Source organism: Centruroides sculpturatus, unplaced genomic scaffold (assembly GCF_000671375.1).
Source record: "Centruroides sculpturatus isolate CEXI.00-Female unplaced genomic scaffold, Cexi_2.0 scaffold168, whole genome shotgun sequence".
NCBI lineage: Eukaryota > Metazoa > Arthropoda > Arachnida > Scorpiones > Buthidae > Centruroides > Centruroides sculpturatus.
The window spans coordinates 794,043-810,693 of NW_019384519.1; the positions used below are offsets into that span (position 1 = coordinate 794,043).

The following is a 16,651-nucleotide window of genomic DNA, read 5'->3' on the forward strand; positions in this document are numbered from 1 at the left end:
TTGTTTTGTTGTTTTGTTTAATTGAACTTATTCATGTTTCTGTGTTGTATCTATATTTTGTTATATATATTTTGTTTATTTATTTATTTTTTTTTACCTTTTGCCATGGCGCAGCAAGGCCTGAATGGCCCTTGTGCCAGAAAACTCGTACCAACCAACCAACCAGCATATATTTTAAATGAAATAAATTAAAAATATGATTAAAAATTGCAACCCGACATTGTGACGATGTAACAATAAATAATAGCTCTCTGAAATTAAATTTACTTTTTATAATTATTAATATTATATCAAACCAGCAGAATTATATCAAATAAAGCAACATTTAGAGTCTATTATAAGCATTTTTATAATAAGTATTATTTTATTTATTATATTATAGTAAGTTCATTTTATTTTATTTTTTTAAAGACAAAGGCACAAAAATAGTAAATATCATCTCTGTACTGTATTCTTGCTGAAAGTGTTTTGTAATCAATATTTTTTAAAAGTAATTTGTATACCCATGTAATGCTAAAAATTCTCTACAGAAGAGAGTTTAAAGAATCAAAGAAAACATTTTGCTCCATTTACATGTCAATGTTTTTAAAAACGTAACAAATTATACTAACATTTAACTATCCAAGTGTAAAACGTGTTATAGTCTTCATAGCAGAATTGCACAAAACAACAAACAGCAGTTTAAAATCTTGATTTACAATATTTACTAATAAGTGACTGCAGAAATTATTACCAGCAATGCAGCCAATACCCCATCTTTCCGACCTTCCCCGTATAAATTATAGTTCCCCATATAAATAAATAAATATATATATAATGAACTGGTAATACATAATGAATTATATCAAAATTGGGTTTATTTCATTGTGAGAACCAATTTGCTGTAGCAGAGAATATCTTGTACAGTATTACATCTTCAGTCGAAAAATAGTTTCAGTTTCCGATAGTTATTATTTTTTAAAGTGTAAAGGTCGTGAATTTATACTTGCAAAATCATCTGTGCAAAACACTCATTCACAGCAATTATTTGCTTTATATATAAAGATTATATTATTATTTTTTTACATAATATATAATATTCTACTCTGGTCATGATTACAGAATGGTTTATTTAAACTGTTCACTTACGATCCGGCACTATCGTGGTTTTTGTCGAGTCTTCCTACGACTATCATCGACTTGCAACAGCACTCAGTACGTCATCGTCTGTTATCGTTAGCAAAATCGATTTTTGTTTTGTGTGGGGAAAAAGTGTTGAGCCTGATATTCTTCGAAATGTCGGGTGAATAAACATAGATGAACGATTTGACACGGAAACAGGTCGACAATCGAATGGATGGCACTCGAAAAGTGAAGCCATACCGGAAAGTCCACGTCAAAGTTCGTCAAAAAAGGAATGTCTTCTTGACTGTTTTTTTTTATTGTCGCGATGTCATCCATCACGAATTCTTTCCGATCAGCCAAAAAATCGACAAGGAATATTATCTGAGCGTTTTGCTTAGTTTGCGCGAAGCAATTTGCAGAAAACAATCCAATTTGTGGCGAAAAGACTAGTAGAATTTTCACCACAAAAAGGCAACCGGTCGCATTGCTATTGTTTTTGGTGAACATCTTGGCCAAACATTCAACATAGTCGGTTCCGATATTTACCCGATGTGACACAGTTTGACGTTTTTCCGTTTCCTCGACTTCTGTGGTACCGTTTTGAGTCAATCGATGCCATAAAACAAAATTTGCTGTTCCGAATGAATTAGCGAAAAAACGTTAGCATTAGTGCATTGGAGAGGAGGGGGATTCCTTTGTAGGAGACAAAATAAATTTTGAAGAATAAATTCAAATCATGCGTTTTATAAAAACATTCCTGATACTTTCTGATCACGAGTAGAATTTTTAAATTTGTTTTAAAAAACTTGAATTATTTCGCGATAAATGTGCAATAGGGATGTGAAAATAGTTACTATTTTAAAGCTCAATTTAAACTAGAATAAGTGCATTTCAGGAGAAAAGAGAGTTTCAGTTCGTAAATTCATCTTCATTAGAGTGTCAGTGCAGGACGATTTCTTTTTATGATTTTGGCAATCAGAAGCTCCGAAAGAAGGGACGAAAAAGATAATATATATCCAATAAACAGTAGAATGAAAGCACCACCAACTTCGTTTAATTTCAACGGCTTGTTTTCCTGAGCTGCAATTTCATTACCAACATTATCTTCACCAAGAAATTTAAACACTTTTCCAATAATTCCAGCTGCAAGCCAATACGATAATCTAAATATAACATAAAATATTTGTAAATTATAAAAAAGACATAAATTATAATTATTTCGATGATTAAAATTACAAGAAGAATCTTACATTTCGTTTACTTCTCTTCTATATGGAAAACCTTTTCTCATTACAAATGCAATATTAAAACTTAGAAGTGCATCATCAGAAATAAATACATTTCCTTCAATCTTGTTTTTTAAAATTATTAATGATTGATAACCGGATATAATAGCAAAGTTACGATTATGGAAAAGTTTGATCACATTGTCTACTTGGATCTCATCGAAGTAATTATTATTTAAGGTTAAATATTCTTTTAATATTAATAAATCTTCGGTCTTTGACGTCTGAAATATAAATTTTAATTAATATTGGTTTTTAAATATGAAAATTTACTTTAAAATTTTATGCGTATTATATATATATATATATATATGTTATTTCAATGTAAGATCAAAGAGATAATAGGTATCATTTTGCTTTTATCGGAATATTTTGCATCGGAATATTTTAAGTAACATTAAAATGTGTAGTAAAACTTCTCTACAATACAAGTCTTACGGCTCAATAAACATTAATTAATTTAGGAAAGTTCTTTGCAGATCGAATTGTCATTTGAGTTTATTTTTCATTTATAAATAATACATCGTGCTATTTTTTAGCTATTGAAAATATTTAAAGGTTTTAAAGTGTTCTCTCATTTTTATGATCTAATTTTGCACTGTTTAATATGTCAAACTACCTATCGTTATTTATGTGATTTTCAAAATTAATTTTTAATTATAATAAAGTACCTAAATATTAAGTCTACTTAATAGCATTACATATTTTTAAAAATATTAAATGTTTAATAATCAGTTGGATTGATTAGTTATTATAAATTATTATGTTATCTCTTAAAAGCAAGAAGCAATTGAAACACTAGTGATGTTTTATACTTTTCTAATTTATAAATAAATAATCTCGATTATACGATGTATGTTCTTTTATTCTTCCTGACATTTTCATCTCTAATTATACTGAATAATATATTTTAGTAAAGCAACTGACATTCCCGCGAATTTACAATACAGCTACACATAGCCTGTGACATTGTAAAACGTGAGTTAGGCCTACCAACAATTTGTGTAAAGTTTGGTTGGCTTTATTATAAAACGGGGCTGTTTAAATATTTGAAAATAATAAAAAATAAATAACGCGCATCACACAGTGAAGAGGACACCACGTCAGCTGGTGTTACTTGACACTCTGCTGTCCTAAATTACAACTTTGAAAGTAAGCATCTTGGTGTGAAATCCGCAAATCTGACGCAGTTGTCCGGTAAAAAAATGTAAACAACTCTGATAGAAAAAACTTCCTTAGTGAGAATTAGATCGGAGATCACCGTTTGTGATAACAATTAGATGGGAAACTTGACACCAAGGTGTCAAGAATGCACCGTTATTGTCAACATTTGACGATCATGTGGCTCCTTTCCCACGACAATCGAATAAAAGCTAGAACCCTGGAAAGCAGGGCGATCCGAAGGAAGTTATATTTGTCAGTGTGTGCATCTCGTCTCCCAGACCTCCATACAACGGACTCGAATAGATGAAAGAAAAAGTTATCGGTAGAAGACAGACCACGGGTTTGAACTTATATACTTATCGTCATACTAAAGTTCCTACGCCGGACTAATATTCCTACGAACCATTCAACGCTACCATTCGTTCCCTTGTAGAGGTATTTAATAGAGCATTGTGAACTCTCTCTTTCTCTCTCTCTGAGAATAGTCTTAGATGCAGCGAGCTCCCCCTTTGTATATTTATCTAATATTTAATCGCATTTAACTGACTTTGTTAACTTTAGATTTTAATAAATGCTTTATTTTGTTTAACCTGTCTCCTGTCTCTGAAAGGACGCCTGCCGACTTGCTCACCTTCCTCGCCACTCATAAAAACCCATCTGAAACGACAACGTGGGCGAGTTTTACCAACTCGACGTGTAAGTGGATATTAGAGTACTGACCCTGTGCCCTCGTACAGTAGACTCCCCTATAACGCGGGTTCATATAATGCGGATTCGTATATCGTGGCGAAAAAATTGCGACCGTATTCGTATAAAGACGCTAAAAAAGACTCATAAAATGCGGTAAAACGTCATCGCCGACTCGTGTCGCGACAGGATTGGTCGAATCTGGACCAATAGTGGATGAGCAGCTGAACTACTTACACGCTACGGAGAGTTTAGGCGGGTAAGTTGAGTTTACTATCGTCTGTACAGTATATAGGCCTAAATTAGGTACTGTAAATCTAATACAGTACTGTAATTTTATACATTACTTGTGAAAAAAATTTCTTATTCAACGGTCATAAAAATTATTTCTATTAATGATGTCTGCAAAGTTCAACGAATTTTTCACAGAAAAGTAACTTATCAGAAAACGCTCCCGCCGTTTGGTGAGCTGCTCCGCGACGAAAACAAGCTTAAGCAATGGCGACGTCGAACGGTGCACACTCGGTAAGTAATCCTACAATTTTTTGTTTATAGCATACTTTTTACACATTATTACCAAAATTTATGTGTTTTGGAAATGTTGAGTCAACTTAGTCTAGAATCGATTAATTTTATGGAAGAAAACCTTTCAAACAGCCATAGTCCGTAAACTGCACACGTGCCAGGCTGTGATTGGCTTATATATTTAAGGATTTCTACAACACGAAATTCTTATAAAGTGGAACGTATGTACCGCATTATGGGGGGTCAACTGTATTTTCACACTTGGATTCTATTGAAGCTAAAATGATTGTTAGACACAGAAACACCTCAACTTCGTAATCGAACAGCTAGATGCTTTGTGAAGCAGATAAATTAACAATTCGGCTGAGACACATAAACAGTAGAACCTGGATTAGCCAAGTAGAACTACTGTTTGCATATCTATAAAGTAATACAGTCGACCCCCCTATAATTACGGTCCCTATAGTTACGATTCCTATAAAACTACGAAAAAATTGCTACCGGTATCCGTAAAAAATAGTAAAAGTTCCCTATAAACACCTCAAACGTCATCGGGAAGCCGAACTACTTTCCCGCCGTCCGTAGCGCCACGCTACGGAGAGATTTCTATCGTCTGGACAGTATTATATAAATTATATATAAATTAGGTACTGTACATATAATTATATATTAATTATATATAAATTAGGTACTGTATATATAATTATATATTAACTTATTGTAACTTTGTTATAATTAAATATATAATTTCCGCCGTCTAGCGTGGCGCCACGCTACGGAGATTTTTACGCTAACTATCGTCTGTCAGTATGTAAATTAGGTACCGTAAGTCTAATACAGTACTGTAATTTTATACATTTCTTGTGAAAGAAACATTTCTTATTCAACGGCGATTAAAATTATTTATATTAATGATGTCTCCGAAGTTCTACGAAGTTTTCACAGAAAAATAAGTTGTTAGAAATCGGCCGCTCTTTGCTGAGCTGTTCCGCGACGAAAACAATGTTGAGCAATGGCAATGTCGAATGGTGACACTCGGTAAGTAATCCTACAATTTTTTGTTTATAGCGTAGTTTATACGGATTATTCCCAAAAAATATATACGTATTTTGGAAATGTTGAGTCGGATTAGTCTAGAATCGATTAATTTTATGGAAGAAAATCTTTCAAACAGCCGTAGTCCGTAAACTTGATACGTGTCGGGTTGTGATTGGAAGGATTCGTAAGAAAGCGGATTCCTAGAGAATGGAACGTATCTCTATCTTATAGGGGGGTCGACTGTATATAATCAATTATGTATATTATATAATGCAATTGTAAAAATACAAAATATTAAAGACTTATACGTATTCTTGCAGTCTTCCTTGTCCCCCTTTTCATAATCACAAAAAAAATTTGACTTTGCTAATGTAGATCATGTTCCTGTAAATAATGTGATTGTGAAAAGGATGACAAGGAAAACTGCAAAAAGGCATTTATTTGTATAGGTCTTTAATACTTTGTATTTTTAAATTTCGTTTTATAAAAAAGAAATTTTTATTTGAAAGAAACTTTTGAAGAAACAAATCTGATAGATTTTTATAAAAGATTTATCAAAGAAATTCAATTTCCCAATTTAGTTAAGTATCAATAAAAATTCTATCCTCACTTCCTAAAACTAATGTATTATATTTGAACAGTTTTTCGGCAATAAATTTAGTAAAAAGTAAAACAAGATATTGCCTGACAGTCGCATCTCAAAACTAGCAATGACTAATATTTAATCAAATCTATCAGATTCGTTATGTTCATATGAGCTCTAGAAGTCACATTAAAAACACAAATGTTAATTCATAATCATATGTAAATACACTTTTGTGATATACCCACAATTTTTCTCTTGTGTACCGCTCGTGTCAGTTTGAAATGTGACCCTTACATAGAAAGTGGTTCCTGATTTCTGACTATCTAGACTATAATATATTGGAATTATATGATTTATGCACGAGTGGATTTAACAGTGCATTTGTCATCACTGGCTTATTGGCTTTATCATTATTACCATTATAAAACTTTTGATAGCAACGTTTTGAAATATTCCACATTCATATTCTCCTCTTTTGACAGCAGATGCTAGGTCATGAAATGTCTTCGGTATCAAAGGCTTTCCAGAAGCAGTCAGAAAGGATACCAAACATCCACTGAAACTGGACAATAAAACAAAAGCGGCTAATAACCAGATCCCAAATGATAATCTGAGAGAAAAATGTTCGACTTCATTGAAGATGTTACTTCCTGCAACGAGAAACAATAAAAATTACACTTGAAGGTCGTTATTGAATATATTAGTAGAATAATTTTACCTTGATTAATCAATGTTGAAAATAGACTCCAAAGTATATATATGAAGACTCCAAAGTATATATGAGAATTGGAAGTTCTTCCCAATTCTTTTGTAGTGTGTTTGTATCATAAAAAACAAGGCAAATGCAGAAATGAAGAGAAATGTGAAAATCAGCAACCAAACCTTTAAAAAGAGTTAGTCATATAAACATGAATGTAAATGTTTGGTAAATAAAATATCGCTTAATTATAAGTATATTTGCATACCTGAAAAGAAAATGGTTGAAATATAGCATACCAAGTAAACTTTTTTTCTGGAATTATTAGAAGAAAATTTGTAGGTGAGGCTGAAATCGTAGAAGAAAAATCTACAACTTGTACTCGATCATATGTAACGTACATGAATCCGTAAAGAATGTCCGCTTCCTATAAAAATAGTTTCAACTATTAAAAAGTGAAAATATACAATAAATAATAAATATATGCAAGTATGTAGGCCTATATATTATACAGTTGGATGAAATAAGTAGGGCTGTACAGTATGCAATGCGATATGTTCGAAGACCACTTGTGCAAGTAGAAATTAGTATAAAATAACTAACTCCATTAATTACTAAAATGTTATTTCAACAAATGAATAGTGCTGTTTTTCCATACTTATCACAGCTTAAAATGGAACTAAAAAGAATTTTAAAAGTTTTCTAATTAGGAACCGGAGTTTTAGATTTTTCACAAAGTGTTTTGCGCGATGTCCTTGCATTGAAAGTTCCAAATCTGCCATTATTTCATTGACATGATTATCTGGAGCACAATTATAAAAACCTCCAAATGTATATTTTGGAAATAAAGCGTAAAATGCATATTTGAGAAAATTTTAGTTTAAAAAGACCTAAATCTAAATATGGCATATTTCACCAATTTCCTAAAAACTTTCCTAGCCAATTTCCCCTCTTCAATTCCAAAGAAATTACATATATTGATATATATATATACATATAATATATGGATATATATTTCGGCTGATGGATATATATATAATATATCTGTGAGAGACTTGATGAGGTAGAATTTTAATTAACTGCAACGAAAATATCAAATTTGTTTAAAATAACGTTTAAATTTCACATATATAAAGAAAAAATTTCCCAACACAAAAAAAACTGAAATGATATGATTGCATCTTTTCCCTGATCTTTTCCTTTCCAAAAGTTACACATTTTCCGAACGCATCTGTCACAAGGAACTTTCATCCAAAATTCACTTATTGGTAAAAAAAAAACGTAACATTGAATAAAAAAGCATCAAATCAAGAGGGAGGACCCCTGAACTCCTGAAATAAAAGACAAACATCAGAACCGACATCCTTGCTGTGTGAGTGTTTCATTGCCAATCCTTTAGACTGCCCTTTGTCGCAGATATCGTAAAACGAACTTTTGATTGTGAAGTGTATCATCATGCAGCCTAACTCTTCCCAACCAAGAAACCTTTCCACCATGTCATCAGGGTGTTTTCCGACTTCAAGACTTCGATCAAGCGAATTCGACCGATCAAGGTATTTAGCATTGCGCGTAAGAATGTAAGTTCTCTCTCTTGGCTAACTTAGTATAATCTTAGTATAAAGCAATACAAAATGTTACGCTACCGAAACTTTATTTATTTTATGATGCTAGAACGCTGTAATGTTATCTTATTATACATGTAAATAATATAATTATATTAAAAAATAAATGGGTACTTTTAATTAAGTTGTATTGTGCACTTCTGGCAGCATTGTCTCTCAGGTCGTCCAATTCTCGAATCTGACCGTTCATACACACGATTGCTCGCGCGTGAACGAACGAATCGCCATTGCTTATCCTGACATAGACATCAGCAGTATGGTGCCGACTCTCTGGTCAGATATGTATATATATTCCGGCTGATATATGGAAATATATATATAATATATGGATACGTATAATATATGGTTATACAGTCGACCTCCTATAACACGATAGATACGTTCCGATTTTCATGAATCCATTTTCTACGAGTCCAGCCAATCACAGCCCGGCATGTATGCAGTTTACGGACTACGGCTATTTGAAAGGTTTCTTCCATAAAATTAATTGATTCTAGACTAATTTGACTCAACATTTCCAAAATACGTATATTTTTTTGGGAATAATCCATATAAACTATGCTATAAACAAAAATTTGTAAGATTACTTACTGAGCGTGAACCGTTCGACTATGCCATTGCTTAAGCTTCTTTTCGTCGTGGAGCTTGTTATCAAATGGCGCTCACGTGCTTCCTGATAAATTATTTCAAGACATCATTAATATAAATATAATTTTTATGTACGTTCAATAATAAATGGTTTTTAGTAGGTCCGCTGCTTGTTTAAACTCAACGGTTTGTGCAATATCCGCTATTGTTCTAGATTTGACCAATCCTGTCGCGACACGAGTCGGCGATGACGTTTGACCGAATTATAGGAGGTTTTTTTAGCATGTTTGCACGATTATTGTTGCAATTTTTTCGCCGTGATATAGGAATTAGAACTATAGGAACCCGTGTTATAGGGTGGTCGACTGTATATATAATATATGATATGTATATAATATAGGATATGTATAAAATATATGGATATATATTCTGGATGATGATGCCTTTTTCAAACTGGTTTTCATTGGTTTGTTTCATGATTGAATAATTAACAACCTGTTTCTACCCATTGGACACTTTGACAGGAAAATACCAGAAAGAATTCAACTTCTAACTTTGTTATCTAGACCACATCTCTCCTACTTTTTCCTAAAAGCTATTTATACAATGGGGTTCGTTTCGTTTTGTTAGCTTGCGACAAGCTGCTATAGACTTGAGTCAGGTCTACATTATTGGATACAGATTTAAACTGCTGAAAGTATTGTCATTGAAATCATCTTTGTTGAGGTCCTGTATCGCTGAATTTTTTGGGCCTGAAATATTTAGCACTGATGGGCATTGTGATTCTTGCAATGCACATATTGTTTGTGACAGGAAATTTCAAATTCAACAGCACGTGCAAACAGCTAAACACGAGAACAGTGTGAAACTGCCTGGAAATGCTGAGTGTAAGTGTAACAATTATTTATATCAGAGTTGCAGAAAAATGGGGATTTATTCTGTGCCAAATGATAACTTCAATTTTGACTTATACAGGGTGTATTTTTTATCTTGAGACATTGAAATAACTTAATTGGATCTCATTATTTTGGAAAAAGGTATAGACAAAAGTTGTAGGGTATCAAGGGGGCCAATCAATTAGTTACCTCAGATCTGACCTTGACCTTGACCTTCAAGGTTATTTGGAGGTCAAGTCTGTATTTTTCAATGGGAACATATATTTTTTGACCCCGGAAATGGAAGAGCAGGAAATTTCACAACTGGATGTACCTTTGACCTTATTGTCTAGGTCAAAAGTCAAGATTATTTTAAGGTTAAAATTATAAGCTTTTTCTAATGGGAAAAACCATTACTTTTTATTGCTGGAATAGGCTGGGAAGTAAATGTTACATTTACAATTTTACATGGAAATGATGGGAAATTTCGCAATCAGGCATGACCTTGAGTACCCGAAATTTGACCTCTGAAGGCCATCTCAAGCGTGATAATTGTAAGTGCAGCTCAATAAATGCATTAATAAATAATTAAAGTTGAAGGGCATCATTTCGAACAAATGTTCAAAATGATGCCCTTCTGAACAAACTGAATAAAGAGATGAATAATCTGCTAAGTATTTTGAAAAAATCACTTTATTCTGTCTGTATAAAGCAAAATGCATTAAACTTGAAGGACATCATTTTGAACATTTGTTATAAAATTCTCCCCAAAACCAACATCTGAAACAATGGTGAGAATTAAAGTGACTCACCGAAAACAAGCACTACGATAATGAGAGGCAAGGGGACTCGCTGAAAATAAGCACCTCAAAGGGAGCAGAAAACTACTACAATCACATCATTACTCTTCTGTAGTGCTAAAAATAGTGAATGCTTTTAAAGTTCAAAGTAATAAGGTCATGAAAAAATGAACTTTTACTTCCCTGACTATTCCAGTTATAAAAAGTATGGTTTTTGCATTAGAAAAAGCTTATAATTTTAATCTTAAAATAATCCTGACCTTTGACCTAGACAATAAGGTCAAAGGTACATCCAGTTGTGAAATTTCCTGCTCTTCCATTTCCGGGGTCAAAAATATATGTTTCCATTGAAAAATACAGACTTGACCTCCAAATAACCTTGAAGGTCACGGTCAAGGTCAGATATGAGGTAACCAATGATTGGCCCCGTTGATACCCTACAACTTTTGTCTATACCTTTTTCTAAAATAATGAGATCCAATTAAGTTATTTCAATGTACCCTGTATAAAATTTCACCTTATACAGGGTGTAAAAAATACACCCTGTATAAGGTGATGTGTGAAACAGGAATTTCATTTTCCAAACTATCAAGCCCAACATAAATCATTTTTGGAGAGATACCTGTGTAAGAGAATTACCAATGAATCAACGTTCAGAAAGTCCCACAAGAAAGACGTGCTTCTCACAAAGCTGGGAAAGTTACTAAATGAGCTTGAAAATGAACATATATACTTGGTGGTGGATAAAACAACAGATGATCAACAAAATATGATTACTGTCATACTAGTTAGACCTCTTTGTGGAGACAAATATAAGGGGCCTAAACCCTTGAATATGGAAATACTTAAAAAAGTAAACAATATTAGAATAATTTAGCTGGTGCTTAACTCTTTGCAGATTGTATAGCCTGATGGTGTAAAGCAGCGTTTCTCAAAGTGGGCGATAACGCCCCCTTGTGGGCGCTGGAGGCTTTCAGGGGGGCAGTAGAAGGCTCAAAGAGAATTGGGGGGCATTAAGGAAATATAGAGGGGCGACGGCAGACAAATTCTATATATAAAAATTCGACGGAATATATATAAAATGTTGACATTTTATATATTTTTTATTTTTTATTGGAGGTCACAACTTGAATATTTCTAACACATTGACTTTTATTTTAGCTCAGCGTTTCTCAAAGTAAGCAATAACGCCCCCTTCTGGCGCGATGAATAGATCTATGATAGAGGCAGGGTATTGAACGGTGACCAAAGGCAAAATTGGGGCTGATAAGAGGAAACATTGCGTTTAATGGTTTCCAAATGATGAGAACAATGTACAGTAAGGGCACAAAGTGTGAGATTCATAGAAAAGTTTTCCTAAGAATATTTCCAATCCTTTTCTCACACAAGAGAAAATGGGTTAGGGGGCGTTGGGTATAACTTTATGGAACAAAGGGGGAGGTGGATCGAAAAAGTTTGAGAATCACTGGTGTAAAGTATGACAATGTATTGTACATTTGCTGTTGTAAGATACAACAGCATATGTGGTCAAAGCAGGACAGAATTTGAGCATAATATTTCCTAAATTTTTACATGTGACATGTTTAGCCCAAGATTAAGCAGAGTAGCCGAAAAAATTAGAGATACTTATCCTAAAGTTGAGCAGTTTGTTGCATATGTTAAGAAAGTGTTCGTAAAGGCACCTTACAGACAAAAGTAATGGAAAGACTCAACTGGATTCCCTTTCCCCTGAGCCAGTTGTCACATGCTGGGGAACATGGTTGGATTCTGTTTTCCTTTGGAGAATATTTGGACCAGCTCAAAAACTTTTTATCACATAATTGCGAAGCTAAGAGTATGGCTATAGAGTGCTGCATCTCTTTTGCAAGATGCATCAGTTTGCTGAGAACTAACAGCCCTTAGATCTCTGGTATTTCTAAAGACCAGCATTATGCAACTAGAGAAGCAAGGACTTCAACTGCATGAGTATATCTCCTTGGCTTTTCCGGCCAGAATGCAGCTCAGAAAATTTCTAATTAATTGATTTTTATATTAAATAATTATTTCCACTCAAACGCGAATCTGACAGCCAAAAAATTACCGGGAAATAATTGCCACAAAAGAAATACCTCCAAAAGTGTTTTTACAAAAAAACTATATAAAAAATTAAAAATAATGCTGTTATTTGAAAAATATAGCTGCACCAATTGTTATGCTTCCATTTAACAAGGCGTGAAATTTCACATGTGCAGTCTACATGGTTTACAAACTGGTTGACCTTGAAAACAGCTGGTGTCAGCTTTCCCAGGACTTTGTCACCTATGCCTCAGGGTAATATTGGTATAAAGCAGGAGGAGAGCTAACTTACCACATCTATTCAAATATAACACAGAATTTTCGATTTTTATGCTATTAAAATATGGAAGAACCGAAAAAAAGTATAGAAGTTTAAAATGATTTAAATTTGATAAAAACGCCCATAAAAACAATAGAGCAATTAATTATCTAATTACTACTCATCCTCACATGCAACTGGAGATAACTTGGGTGAAGAAGGGAAGGGGGTATTTATGTCATTCAAAAATGTTGGAGCAATTATAAATCTAATCCAGTGGAAAAATACGAGATACTGTGAAAAAACTGAACGTCGTTTTAAGAAAACCCTAAATACTGTACAAGAAAATATGCATAATTACTGAAATATTGCAAGGGTCTGAACTAACAATGGATGATGCAGAAAAGCTGACTCAGTTTTCTCCATTGGATTATTCTACGATGCGGTTTGCTCCTGTGACATTGGTTGAGGTAGAGAGACTTTTCTTGATTATGAGAAACTAGCAGGTAGGCCCAGTGTTGCTCGGGCAAAAGTAACGATAGCGAAGATTAAGATTATTACGTTATAGTCAACCTTACCCGTTTTCACAGAATTCAAGAATTGGGTCCCCCTGTTTCCAGACTAATTTGAAAATTTTTAGATTGGTCTAAAAATATGTTTGATTTCTCGCAAAACGAAAATAAACTGCATCTGCATATGGCACGTCACTTTCTCTTAACAATTCCATTGTTGCGTAACACTTCCGTTGTTGACACTTCCATTATTGACACTTTCATTGTTGACACTTCCATTGTTACTTGACACTTCCATTATTGATGGAAGTGTCAAGCCTTCCATCCTGTCTCTCTCCCACGTGGGGAGGAATTTCGAAAAATCCCTTCTTAGTGTGCGTTCTTGTGACGTACCCTAACTGTGTACCAAATTTCAACTTTCAACTCCTAACTGTTTGGGCTCTGCGCTTATTATTATTATGTTGAGTTTAGTGAGTCATTATTATTATTATTATTATTATTATTATTATTATTATCAACTCGTCTCGATTATATATATAAATCTGTTACAGAATAAGCCAAATATACAAACTCTTTTGCAATTACAATACATCCGAGTACTGATCCCCTTAATGCTCTTTTAATTTTTGAAAATGCACTAAAAACTTATTTTTTAAAATTACTGATTACTTTTGTTCAAGTCCCAGTGAATGCATATCCCAAGAAGAAAAATTAGAACGCAATAATAGCTGAGAGAAACCCGACCCCCAATGTAATTTTATAGTAGCAAAACTAAAAGTTTATGAAATATTTTAAAATAAATGTTTTTATTTAATAAGTATAAATATTAATAAATATTAGAGATGCTTTATTTGTTATTTTATTGCTTTATAAACAAGCTGTAATGGGACACCTGTAGTCTCCAGTATTTACAACTATTTGAACTTGATCACAGATGTTCAGTGAGCTATCGTAGGCGGTCCTCATGTAAACATCAAGGGGAATCCGGATTATATCAGAGCATGCGGTAGTTCCAGGAATACACAAATTAGAACAAGTGTATTCGGTCATTACTACTATGTCTCTAGGGGAGAGTCCAACTTGTTTGACAGAAAATTTTCTAATTGGTTTACTACAAAAGTTACATAAGGAAATAGATAGCAGTCTATTTCCTTGTGTAATTTTACGGAAAGTGGGTAAACTTTATTTGAAAAAATTATAAGCATAGGGGGTGAAATAATAGAACTGTAATGGAAACGCGCCATGTTTGTTTGAGTTAAGTCAGTACAGGCGTTGTGTCCATTTTTCTCAACCCGAGTTAAGTCATTTAAAACATATAAAATCGTTACTTAGTTTCATATACATGTATCTGTATATGAAGTAATCATGAATCATGATGAATTGATGATGTGATAAAGGATATGTTTCAGAAAAGGAAATGCATATTTTGAGGTTGTTGGAGCATATAATATGCACCTAAAACGCACTTTTTATAACATAAAAATTCGGTTTCTAGTTATAATATACAGAAGCCATTGTCATAAGTTTGATAAAACAGCGCTATTAGGTTGCTGAAATAACATTTAAATACAAGTCAAAGCAAGAAGTTAAATGAAGGGTCTATTAATTATCAAGTATTTCCTTTTCTACAGAAGCATTCGTATCCAAAACTGTTATACAAGTAAGACAATAAACAATACACTAGTTAACAATAAATAGAATTACACCATAACAACAAAAAACAACTTAAAAATTTGAATACTGAACCCACTAAAAAAATGAGTTTTTCCAGCACAACTGGCAGAGATTTTGCAAGAATTTTTATTTTACGTATTTTTCATTTGTGTGAGGTTCTGGACAGATCCGAACTGTCACAAAATTTGCGAGAATTTAGTTGATTGAAAAACAATACAATTGATTAAAGTGGCAAGAAAAAAATAGTTGTAGTTGGGCACCTTTTGTTTATGTCAATGGTTCCCAAAGTGTGTGGCGCGGCTTCCTCACAGGGGCGCCACGAAATGTTATAAAATTTTTATAATGTTAGAATTTAATGTACAGTATTTATTAGATTTTGACATAGGGCACCTTGGGAAAATCTGCATTTAGCAAGGGTGCTGAGAATCAAAAAAGTTTGGAAACCACTGGTTCATGTTAAAATGAGACGCATAAATCATAAAACGTAGAACGAGCGTTGTCCTATGATCGGTTGGGAGATCGAATTCAACTTCGCGTTTAACCTCTCCCACACTCCTGGTTGGAGTCCCGTTATGCTTTGTAATGAGGAACAGCCACTCGGAAAGCGTGGATAAGGGAGATCAACCAATCAGAATGGCTGAACGAAAGACAGAGATTGATATAATCCCTGATCTTCAAGGACAAAATCACTTTCCGTAAACTGTTCACCTCATGGTGAATCAATGGACTCTGTACACAAAACGCAGAGTGTCATCACGTTGAAAGAAACAGTCTCCCTTCAGAAAAATTTCATAATCATGTATTGTCAAAGCCATTCTCCCTTTGCACTGTCCACTGTGCCAAGCACTACATTATCTATCTGCCAACATTGCCGATTCAGGTGTCCTTCTTGTCTACCACAGGGTTGCGACCAGCCAACAGGAAACTAGTAGAAGATTGGAGTTACATCGCTCCTCTACATCGGTAAGATTTATAACTGGTGAACTGTAACAAACTAGCTACAATATATATAAACCATTTCTGCAAATTATAAACGGCTTCTTTGTAAAACACTTATCATCTCTGCAAACTCACTAGACTATCTCTGACCTTGGCGGCCGGATGGCTGAGCGGTCAAGGTGACAGCCTACTGCTCTGGGGGACCCGGGTTCGAATCCGAAAGGGTCGAAAAATCCCAAG

General features: G+C 33.6%; 1 protein-coding gene across 1 annotated transcript in view; it reads right to left on the reverse strand.

Moving 5' to 3' along the window:
* Positions 1-2,598: 2,598 nt before the first annotated feature.
* Positions 2,599-16,651, reverse strand: part of LOC111622674 — a 29,438-nt gene continuing 15,385 nt past the window's right edge. Inside the window, exons 6-7 of the mRNA XM_023365095.1 lie at positions 6,808-7,040; positions 2,599-2,614 (exon numbers count right to left, since the gene is read on the reverse strand). Coding sequence (XP_023220863.1) covers positions 6,975-7,040 — 66 coding nt within the window. The 3' untranslated portion in view covers positions 2,599-2,614; positions 6,808-6,974. The remainder of the gene's footprint in view (positions 2,615-6,807; positions 7,041-16,651) is intronic.